This window comes from Solanum verrucosum, unplaced genomic scaffold (genome assembly GCF_900185275.1).
Source record: "Solanum verrucosum unplaced genomic scaffold, falcon-dt-bn FXZP01000278.1, whole genome shotgun sequence".
Classification (NCBI taxonomy): Eukaryota; Viridiplantae; Streptophyta; class Magnoliopsida; order Solanales; family Solanaceae; genus Solanum; species Solanum verrucosum.
Window position 1 is genome coordinate 1,971,576 of NW_026020332.1, and position 12,024 is coordinate 1,983,599.

At 32.4% G+C, this 12,024-nt stretch overlaps 1 protein-coding gene and 1 pseudogene across 1 annotated transcript; one reads left to right on the forward strand and one right to left on the reverse strand.

Moving 5' to 3' along the window:
• Positions 1 to 2,675: 2,675 nt before the first annotated feature.
• On the forward strand, positions 2,676 to 5,324 carry LOC125836372 (uncharacterized). The gene is made up of 4 exons (XM_049515548.1): positions 2,676 to 3,080; positions 4,043 to 4,177; positions 4,279 to 4,356; positions 5,103 to 5,324. The coding sequence occupies exons 1-4, from the start codon at positions 2,706 to 2,708 to the stop codon at positions 5,322 to 5,324; spliced, it is 810 nt and encodes a 269-aa protein (XP_049371505.1). The 5' UTR covers positions 2,676 to 2,705.
• An 845-nt stretch (positions 5,325 to 6,169) lies between these two features.
• On the reverse strand, positions 6,170 to 8,551 carry LOC125836436 (putative late blight resistance protein homolog R1C-3; annotated as a pseudogene).
• Positions 8,552 to 12,024: the final 3,473 nt, after the last annotated feature.

Consider the following 12,024-nt stretch of genomic DNA (forward strand, 5'->3'; position numbering starts at 1 on the left):
TGTGCTTTACAAAAGGATTCAATTCCTATGAGAAAATGGAGCACGACATCAAGAATATAATAATAATATATATTAACTATATGAATTTTCATTTAGTACAATCTTCTGTGTTTGTTTGGACTTCAATATGATAGTATGAGAAAGATCATGCTTATGAAGAGATAGATTCAAAAAAAGATAAAAGAACAACAGACGTCTAGAAGAGAGATTCCTTTTAATAATTACGAGCAGAAGCAAAAAAATGAGAATGATTTTGTTCATAAAAAAAGATTATATATTTCAATCAACTCGTACATATTTGTTTTTTTTTCATTTCTTCCCAAATTCTTAAAAATGAAACCAAAAAGGTGGTGCAGTCTTTTCTGTTCTATAATTGTTCTACGGAAATATATATTACTTTTTTCTTGTTTTCTTCACTTTAAGTCTATGTCAAATTAGGTAATGAAATTGAAAGAAAAGATATTGAAATACTGTCTTTTTATTATTGGCCTTGAGGATTTTTTACTCTTTTTTTAATCCACTTTATCTGAAAATCATTGTTTAGTCACAAAAGTTTTAAATACAACTTGAAATTGTATTTAAAATTTTAAAAAACATCCAAAATCATGTTTTTACCTTTTCATTCACTTTCGCTATTTTTTATTTTAAAAAATTAATTTCATTTAAATTAAATTTCATGTTTAATCATATTTTATGTTCACTATTTTTATAAGAAATTAACTTTATTTAAATTAAATTCCATGTTCAATCATATTTTATGTTCACTATTTTTATTTTAAAAATTAATTTCATTTAAATTAAATTCCATGTTTAATCATATTTTATGTTTTTTTTTAGGAAAAGTTCATTGAAACAATCAAATATTATTTTTAAAATTTTTAACCAAACACAACTCCAATTAAAATAAACTTTTTATTTTTATTTTCATGGCCGAATGCCCAATATGTGGTTGTATTTGTGGAGAGGGTAAGGGTGGGGGAATGAAAAATATTAAGTAAATTATTTCGGGTTGAAAATTAATGCCATGATAAGAATAAATTAAGGAGTATTTAATACCTTTTAATTTTCATTTTAGTCAAAAATATAGTTTTAGATACATATTTAATGATGTCGCACTTGCAAATAGAAAAAATAAAAAATAAAAATTAATATTTAGATATTTATTTAAGATCCACTCTACCCCTAAATCTGAATCAATTCTTTACTTGATCCGCTTAATGAGTTGATTATATAAGAGGTATACCTTTAATAACATTTAACTCAAAGAACATAATTATTCTTCAATTTCTAGATCCAAAAAGGGAAAAATTTATACCTTCAAAAGTATTAGCTAATTGCAAGAGATTTAAACTCAATTGCATGAACAAAAAAAGTCCCGTTATATTCAAATGTAAAAAGTCCGTCATTTAAAGGAAAAACAACATGATTAAGCAAACATATACTAGTTAATTAGTTATTATAGCTATAATTTTAGTTAATTACCACTCGCGACCAACACTTAGTGATAATTACGTGGGTTGGAGTTTCGAGTTTGTATAATTCGCACCTTTGTATAATTCGAAATTTGTATAATATAATTTGTATAACTTTTGTATAATATATAGTTTGTATAATTATTTAAAGTTCAGATGTTTGTTGTATTTGTATAAATTTGTTATTTCGAATTTATACAAAAACAACTCAATTATACAAATATACCCGCGAATTATACAAATTCGCGAATTATACAAACCCATGAATTATACAAACGAGATAGTTTAAACTGTAGCTACAACTCATAAATATGTAAACTATAGTTGTAAAGCATAATTAAATTTATTATAGTGACTTTTAGTCAGACCAATGAGGCCCATTTCTTCAAACCTGACACAAAACAAGCAATACATCCAATGGAAAGGTTGGAAAAGCTTAGTGTGGGTGTGGTTGGGCCAATACGTTTAATTCCAAGTCATAAATAGTCTCTCGTAGAAATATAGCGAAGAAATTATGTCATCATAGATTCTTGTAATCATTCAATTTTTCTTCAGACCCATACATCGCAAAAGCTTTAGTGCGTCCTATTACTTTTTTTAAAAAACTATTTAGCTATCTGGATCCTAATTATAAAAAGGAATTTTAACCCAAATTTCAGCCCAAACATAATAAAGTGGCCATTGAGCATGTATAAGCCCAACCCAAGTAGACTTGTCACAACATTAAGGATGTGTTTGGTATGAACAAAACAAAAAGAATTGGAAAAATATTTTTTGGAGCATAAATGATTTTCTTATTATTTTTTTTAGTGTTTATCAAGAAAGCAGAAAATATCATCCCAAAAATACTATACATAATCTAGAAAAATAGTATTGACTATTGGGATAGAGGTGTGGGGTGTGGGTGAGTCGTTTTGAAGGTTAGGAAAAGTCTGTTTCCTCATTTTTAAAGAACTTTTTCCCTTGGTAAAATTTTTTCCACAAATTTGACGATAAACAAAACAAAACAAGAAAAAAAATATTAGAATAACATTTTTCTATACCAAACACTAAAGCATCCAATAATTTTCTTTACAATCAAGTGAAGAACAAACACTTTCTCAAGATATCAAAGATGCTAAAGTAAAAAGAATCCAAAATTACATATATATGAATCTTTTCCTCTCTGTTTTTTTATTCATAACACAATTATTTAATCACAAAAAAAAAAAAGTCGCACAAATTATAGCAAATATGATCAACGATGATTTTCTAATGAGTTTAATACAACAAACATCAGATTTCAATGATTTAGTGAAAACAAAAGCAATCGAAGTCGTAGCTCAACACGATGAACGTTTGTTTATAACAATTGTAACGTTATTATTTGCGTGTTATATGTTTGTATTTTTTTCAGGTCGTTTATGGAAGAAAAGAAAAAATAAAAAATTGAAAAAAGTAGTATTAACAAGATCAATGTCAATGGGAGTTTTGCATGGAGGTGAATTGGCTCTAGAAAGGTTAATTGATTACCATAAAGCTAAGGCTAATTTTCTATCATTAAATTCTGCTGAGACAGAACTTGATGCTGTGCTCAATGAGGAGCGACCAGATTTCAAGAAACTACACGTAAGTAATACGCGTTAGATGCATGATATGCGTTTATATATTATTATTATTTTTCGAAAAATGGTCATATTTGTTTTTCTACTATCAGAAAAGGGGTTATATTTATCCATCGTTTTACTTTTTTTGATGTATTTGCTCTTATCGTTCAACTTTGGACACACATATTTACCTTTGAATGGTTAACTCTCATTTCTCCACCCTTATTATTTTATGTCGCGCCTACGTGACACTTACATCATGAATATATTTTAAAACATGAAAACTTGATATTGTTTGGTATAAAATATGGCCCTAATAGTTTTTTTCATTAGTTTTATGATTTTTTTACAGGAGATCTTCATTTTATACTTAAAAAAACTGAAAATACTATTTTCTTCAGTTAATTTTATAAGTGACAAAAAAATCTTAATTTCTCGAAAAAAAAGGCATCGTATTGTTTGGGATTGAGCAATTTTGCATTACGTAAGAGATTAATATTATCCCGTCTTTAGAGAAAAAAAGTCTTGTTTTTGTCCTTGACCCTAAAGAAGCTTCAATTCGTGGGTAATTTTAAACTATAATCACAAATTGAGACATCAAATTGCTTGATTTTTTTCTTAAAAGTTTTGGACACATGAAATCAGCTTGTTTCACGTTAGAGCGCTATGTACAACAAAGGTATGAATTGAGAAAAATATGAAGGAAGATCAAATTACGTATATGAGTAAATTTGGGCCTATTTTCCTTTTATACATGGAAATATCGAAATAATGTAATCATCTTATTTGCTTCTGATTACGAGCTCTGTAATGAAAATAATCATGAATGTGTGAACATGTATAGTTAAAAAGAAAAAATGTAATATTTATAAAATATAGTCTTAATGCATGGTGTATGATTCAAAGTGGACAATATCACGCCATATTAATAATATTTTTAAACCGTTTTAACCCAAAAAATAAAATATTTTTTGTGTTTAATAGAGGTGTGTTGCAAAGATGGAAATGAGTGGAAAAGAAAGCGAAGCAGTGATGAAATTAAGGAATGCAATAAGAAAAGCTGAACCACATAAAGCTTATGAGTTTGAAATGCTACTTGTGGAAACACTTATTTACCAGGTTAATTCTTTCATTAAATAATTTATTCACTTAAGGTTAATTTAAATCTCATTAAACTCTTCATTTTATTGTACTAACTTTGGTTGTTATTATTTCTCTAGGGAGATTACACTGAGGCCCTACGTTGCAAATGTTTAGAGGAAAAATTTATTACCGATGCCAGGCGTCCACTTTATAAGGTAACTTTATTCTTTATGTTATTGTTGAAACCAAGGCACAAGGGCGCAAAGAGTTCATTTGAGCCTCCTTCGTTAGAGAATTATAAATATATAAAAAATATTTTTATTTAAATTTTGACTCTGACATCAATTAAAATATTAATTAATTATCATCTTAAATTACTACTTCTTTTTAGCTTCTATTAATTAAAAGAACTTTTTATATTTTTTTACCCTGCTATAAAATCAACAGTTTTATCCTTTGGGTCATTATCAAATTATTCTATGCTTTCTTTTTTATACTAAATATTTGATGTATTCTTAACACTTTCTACAACAAAGCAATATTCTTTTTATATTAGTTTCTTAGACCTTTGTTTTGCTCTTAATTATATTTTTGTTCTCTTTTGTTCTTTGTTTTTCATTGATTGCGTTTTTTAACTTCAGACTTTGTTTTATATTATGCTACTTATTTTGCTTGGTCATTTTTTGAAATTCTCGCATCTACTCAATCTCTTCATTCCCTCCTCTATTATTTTAAGAAATTTGTACTAATTAACATAGAACACACGTACAACGCACATGTTCGAGAACTAGTAGTTATATACATATTAAGAAATATATTAAATATGTACAAAAATTTTACCGTGAGAGCCTGTTACTATTATATATTAACTTGAGGTTCATTACAAACTTATAAGAAATCATAAAATTCAAATCATGATTAATCCGTCTCATTTTGAGATTGTTTTTTTTTTTTTTTGCAGGCTATAATACACATCTCACTTGGGTACCGTAGACATCAAGAAGAAGCAATAAATTGCTGGAAAGAATTCAAACAAATTAGAGAAGAATTTAAAAGACCAGGCAAAGTAAAAGATGCACAACTTATTAAAATCAGCACTAAATTCGACAAATTTAAGAGTGTTGTTATATCTCTAAAGGAAGATATAAAGGAGGTTCATAGGAAAGCCAAGAAATATAAATAAATAAATAAATTAATTAATTAATTAATTAACAAATAAATAAATGATGCTTATTCCTAATCAATTTATCTTACTGAATAAACATTTGTTTTCTTCTTTTAATTGCTCTTTTTTTTACCATTCAGTTTGATGTACTGCTTGTAATGTTCATGAATTACCATGTACTAAAGTACTATATGTTTATCGTATCGTTAAATTCAAATTTGATCACACCTAAAATCATACTTTTTTTCTCCCTCATTTGATCATAACTATAACCGTCCAAGGATGGTCAATTACATACGAGAAAATTATTATTAGAATGTATGCGTCCATTAACAGTCAATGGACTAGGTCAATAACAATGCGGGAAGTAGATAACTGAAAGTAAAAAAAAAACAAGATTTTATGTGGAATGGAGAAAACCACGACCTGTTTCACAGGATTTCAACCCAACTCCATCAACTATAAAGGAACAAAGCTTCAGATTACAAATCTCTAGTGATCTAGGAATTAAACTCTTAATCCCTTCTCCTTTACTGTAACAACTATGTTACCCAACAAAACTAAGAATTAACTCTATTGCCCACTAAACCAACGTTGTTTACATGTACGGAAACTCTCAGTCTCTCTTGGGATCTGGTTCCTCATTAGATCTCAAAGTTTGTTAAATCATCAAAACTTCAGAGTCAACTCAAAATAACAATTATATTGTGTGTACACGTCAAATATTAAATTTCAAACTCTCTTAGGGAACTTCCTAACATTGCCATTGCGTATGATTGATCCGTTGTCACAATCATATCACTCAAAAGCAATCAGAATACGCGAGTTGACATTAAAAGAAACATGAAAATAAGAGAAGAAACTAAACTCTAATCTAAATATATGATGACTTTGAAGTCTAAATTTTTCATGTCATCCCTCTGCATGTTCCTGATTTTCACAGCAGATTTCCTGGCTGAGGGACAACAAGCCTGCGCCTCAATCTTCTGCAACGAAGGCATGCTCCCAAAACTCGCAGGGATCTCCTCAAGTTCACCACACCAACGCAACACCAGTTGCTCGAGACAGGGGAATGAATCAACAGACATGTTCCAATGTTTGATAGAACTATGTTCTAACTTCAATTGCCTAAGGTTAAGGAAACCACCAACACCAACTGTCCATTTTTTCCCAGTGAAGGCAGAAAGAAGTATACTAAGCACTTCCAAGTTGTGTAATGTGCCAATTGTTGAAATTTCATCCCATGAGAAGCCACAACTAGACAGAGTTAACTCTTTTAGGCATTGGAGGAACATCATGTTAGTTCCACTCATTGGAAAATCGCCACGGTGATAGATACTTAGTGTTTCGAGATATATCAAACAGTTAAGAGAGCTAAACAAATTGTCCCATTGCTCCACAATAAGTTCAAGTTGGACTAAGTTTGGTGCTTTGTTGCACATTTCACATATATCAGCTCCATTCACTATGACTACTTTCGAAAAGCTTTCTAATTTCTCTAACTCGAAAACACCCTCTTTTTCAACCTCAACAGTACTGTTGAAAATCATTGCTTCGCTTGTATCCACGTGCTTTAAGTTTATCATATCCCAGATAGACCCCGGAAGAGTTAAGTTACCACTTTTTGATCTTGCAACAAACGTTTCCAGATTTGTAAGGTTCGATATGGCTGGTGGAATTTCACTAAAATTTCCGAATATTGACAAGTACCTCAAGTGAATCAAGGATGTTATGTCCTCCAGAGCTGAAGCATCGATCACAGTGTTCCTTAAGTCCAGTACTGTAAGTGATAATTTGAACAAGTCTGAAGTGAATGCTCCACATGGTAGAATGAATTTGTTCGTTTCACCGTCAGTTATATTGTAAAATTCATTAATGTTGTGGGCATGTAACCTCAAAGTATGGATACGTTGTGTCGGATGAAGCCACTTGATGAAGTGCTGCATTTTCGAGCAAACTAGGAACCGTTGAACATCACTACTAGCTGAATTAGAAGTAGAAGGAACAAAAGCATGAGATCTGAAAGAAAACGAAGAATAATGAGATACTAGACATAATATATACATCACTACAATAAAAAAACACTATTTGTGATGGAACTCTGTCACAATTCCTCACAAAATTTGAGCATTACAAAAGTTTTATAACGACGAATAAATGAAAGAACACTTCTTACCTATCAACTTTCAGCGAAAAGTTCTCTTCTTTAGCTTTATTCAAGCAAAAATCTTGCACCAAATCATGAAGACAAACTGATTTCATATCACCAAGTGGAAATCTCTCTGCAACCACGACAAGATTGCTTGTTATTAGATCAATCAAATAGTCCATCGCGACAATCTCTGCACTCCTCGCCTCATTACTCTGTACAAAACCTTCAGCAGCCCATATTCTCATCAACTTCTTAACTGAAACTTCCTCATCCTCAAGAAACATACCAAAGTAACGAAAACACAGCTTCAAATAACTAGGCAAATGCTTGTAACTTAACTCAATAATGTCCATGTACCACTCTGCCTCACCAGCAACTTTTGCACTTGCACTTAACCATTGAGCAACTTTAGTCCAATAGCCTTTTTCTTATCCAATCTTGCAAGAAGACCCCCTATTAATACAATTGCTAGAGGCAGCCCTGCACAACTTTTCGCTATTTGCTTCCCTATTTCCTCAAGTTCTTGAGGACAACAACTATTTTCTTGCTTAAAAACTATGTTCCTTAGTAGCAACCAACTTCTATCTTCCGCGATAAAAGAAAGACGATGAGTATAGCAAAACGAGTAATTTACAGATGAGTTAACCAGTTCATCAAGCCTAGTAGTTATGATAATTCTACTCCTGCTGTTGTTATTTGGGAAAAAACTTACTAAGTCATCATATACAGCAGTGCTCCATACATCATCTATAACTATGAAAAATCTCCTTTTCTCAAAACACCTTTGTACTTGTTGGATTAATTCATCTTCACTCTTCTCATACTCATAGCCTAATAGTTCAAGCAATATTTTTCTCCTGTCATATACTTTAGAGACACAAGTACACCATGAACGAACATCAAATCGATTAACTGTGTTTTCGTGGTGATATAACTTTTTGGCAAGAGTTGTCTTACCATGTCCTGGCATGCCAACAATCGCGATAACGCCTAGTTGATCTGTTCCACCAAGAATATTCTCCATCAGCAGTTGTTCGTCTTCCTCAAAGATCACCACTGATTTTGATGACAACTCAATTGTGATAGATAACATCTTGGCTCAAATTAATGTATGATCTTGATCAATGCCTCTTAGTTTTTGGCACAATGGCCAATTAGTTGAATATTGTTACTAGAGATGAAGCTAGGAATTAATCAATGAAATCAACAATACACAAAGGTAAAGGGGAATTGAGATCAAACATGTAGGGTAGTTGGGGTGTGATGGCATGGATTAACGTACGTCTCGGATTCAAGCAATTGAGAAACTTATGATAAAGAGAGTTGAAAAATATTCCAAGAAGTTTGAAAACAATGAATTGCACGTTGAGAATCTTGGTAGCTCGGTTGATTGGTTATTTGAATTTTGACGTTTTTAGTGAGGGTTCAATCGTCATGTAATAAAACAATTAAAAAAAAAAATTAATGTCCAGCTCAAATTGTTCTGGATTGTGCACTGTGCACATGGTTACTGCACCACTACAGGACTATATGTTGCAGTTAAGTTCAATTTTATACAATTTCTTAGATGTATAGTTTAGTTGGTAGAAAATAAAATATGTACAATTGATAGAAAAGTTTTGTCTTAGGTTCATAATATAACTTTAGTGACTTCTGGCTAAAAATATAAAGAAAGGTTTTTGCTTTTGGTCAAATATGAATAGCGATTTTTTTAATTTGTTATATTTTTATCGGTAAAGGGTCGAAAGTGCATTTGAATAATGGAAAATGAAATAACTATGCCTTCCGTTAAATTTAAGTCCCGAATCTATTTATGTTGTTACCAAGATAGCTTGAACGTACCCTTCACGTTAATATCTGAGATTAGTTATTCTATTATCTAGGCATTTCATTTTTTTTAGTTGTTACTGTTTGCAACAAAATTTAAAGTGACAAGAAAAATAAATTGCTATCACAAATAAAATATAAAGGAAAATGAATATTTATTAATAAATAGTGCGGATACAATTTTGTTTTCTCCTTGATTCTTCTCTCATAAGATATTTATTTATGATTCACCATTTGTGGCGTATTTCTCGAACTAGGATGATTTGAATTTGATCTCCTTATGAATATTCATGACTTTTGTGGGATATTTGAGATGCTTTAAGGGAATATAGTGTCACGCCCAAAACTCGAGGGGCGCAACTGACTCCTAATGACAAAACTCAGGCCCGAGCCGACCCTGCTGAACTATTTGCTACTAGCGCATGGCAGCCACACACAATCAAGAAACCAAACAAGTATATCTCGGCTTAAAACTAAGCCATCGGCCGGCAAGACCCCTTGTCAACTGATCTATAAAAGAAACAGCTACTCCCAAGAGATCATATAAATAAATAGCCAACTAGCACAGAAGTCCTGATTGGGCCGTCGAGGCCACCATGATATCTATACCAAAATTAAATGCAGGTATATATCATTACAATACATCAAACAACTCACAAGCTTCAGCAAACCAACAACATAGGCCAGTATGGCCATAACGTAGCTATACACCCCACACACTAGTCTGCAAACCTCTAAGAATTGTAAAGATTAGCGGGACAGGGCCCCAACCTACCTATAAAGATATATACAACAAAAGGTAACAAACCTCCCAACTCTGGCAGCTCCGAAGGAAAGGGCTAGCCAACTTGATAAAAGTCAATCCTGATGCTGAGGAGGTCTACTCGGTCGTCTGTCAGGACCTGCATACATGAATGCAGCACCCCCAAGGCAATGAGGCATCAATACAAAATAATGTACAGAGTATGAAAGACAATAGACTATGAGGAGGTATCCTGATATACTGGAATAATCTGATAAATAAATCAATGATAAGATAAGTGTACTGACCTGCTCCTTAATCTAAACTTATCAAAAATAATAAAACAACAACCTACCCAAGCTCCCATAAGCTCGACAGGTACAAACAGCACACAAGACCACCTACTCAAGCCCCCATAAGCCCGGAAGGTGTCAATCAGCCTATATACCACTATCGGTAGTCCCCTAGCCTCGTAGGCAGTCACATAGCCCTCTTAGACATTAATATAGCCCTGTAGGTAGCACATAGCTCTCTTAGGCATCAACATAGCTTATAGACAACTCATAGCCCTCTTAGGCAACAACATGGCCCTGTAGGAAGCACATAGCCTTTTTAGGCGTCAATATAGCCCTGTAGGCAACTCATAACCCTTCTAGGCATCAATATAGCCCCGTAGGCAACTCATAGCCCTTTTAGGCATCCATATAACCCTGTAGGCAGAACATAGCCCTTCTAGACATATGTCACATTCTTGCAGCTAACCACAATAGCCCCAAGGGCAACAATAACAATCCAATCGCTAAAAATGAGCAATTTAGTTATAAGCAACCTATATAAATAGCCTCTAAGTCGTGTCCAACACAGGGACGCTACTAACTGAATAAGAATCCAGATAAGGGAGGATTATATCAACTCAAGTAGCCAACAATCAACAATAATGGCTACAAACGTAACAAGGATAACAACCCAATTACATTGCTCTTAAGCTTTAAGGAAACATGTCGTAAGTAGGGAATAACCTTAACATACCTTTCCAATGAATGCTCGAAAGACTGTAGTTCCTTCACGAAAGTTGTTCCTTATGTCCTAACTTCGCGAATACTATATATACACAGCTGGCACGCACCTATAAATAGTTCATAATTAATCTTAAATCGGCAGATTTGCCATATTTCCCCAACTTGTCGAAACGTCCGTAGAAATTCATAAAAACAACCATAAAAGGGTCCCGAAATGATTACCTTAGTTAATCAAGTGTAAACCTTGAAGAAACACCAATAACTACAAATTTATATCTTCAAAAACCAACTCCAAACGCAGCTAATAAAAGGGAAAAACGATTGTCACATGTAGGGATTACGTTTCTAGGCACGGAGGCATTGTTTAATGGTAGAAATCGTCAAAAACTAACCTTCATCATGCTAGAACTCCATAGGAACTCTCTCTTAAGCTTTCTCTCTGGTTTTGGAACTGAAATGGAATGTTTTCATGGCTTAAAATGTTAAATAAGCCGACATACCATATTTTTGACGCAACCCGGATTCTGCCCTGACAGTCCCTAGTAAAACCCTCATAAATTTTTGCTCTGATGTCGGTTTGATACGGGGTTTTGTGCGTTGCAAACTAGACTCGTAAGCCTTCAATTTAATGGGTGATAGGCCTTCTAACTCTTTATATATTGGGAGAAAACATCCAAGACATTTGACCTAAATTTTAGACAAATCTTTAAAAAGGAACTTACGATAACTTTCGCCAACTTTTACTTTGCCACTTACTTAACTTCAAAACTTGAGATACAACCCTTGAACACTTAAAATATGACCTACCACATCATTTTTAATTTATTACTCACCCTCCTTGTCTTTCCACGAAGATACAAGTTAATTTAGACGTTTTGGAAAGTCAGGGTGTTACATATAGTACCATTTATATAGGCATGAACTAGGGTTTATGGTTGAGTAGCCTCCAAAAATCCTAATTGAAATTGAACATACCTT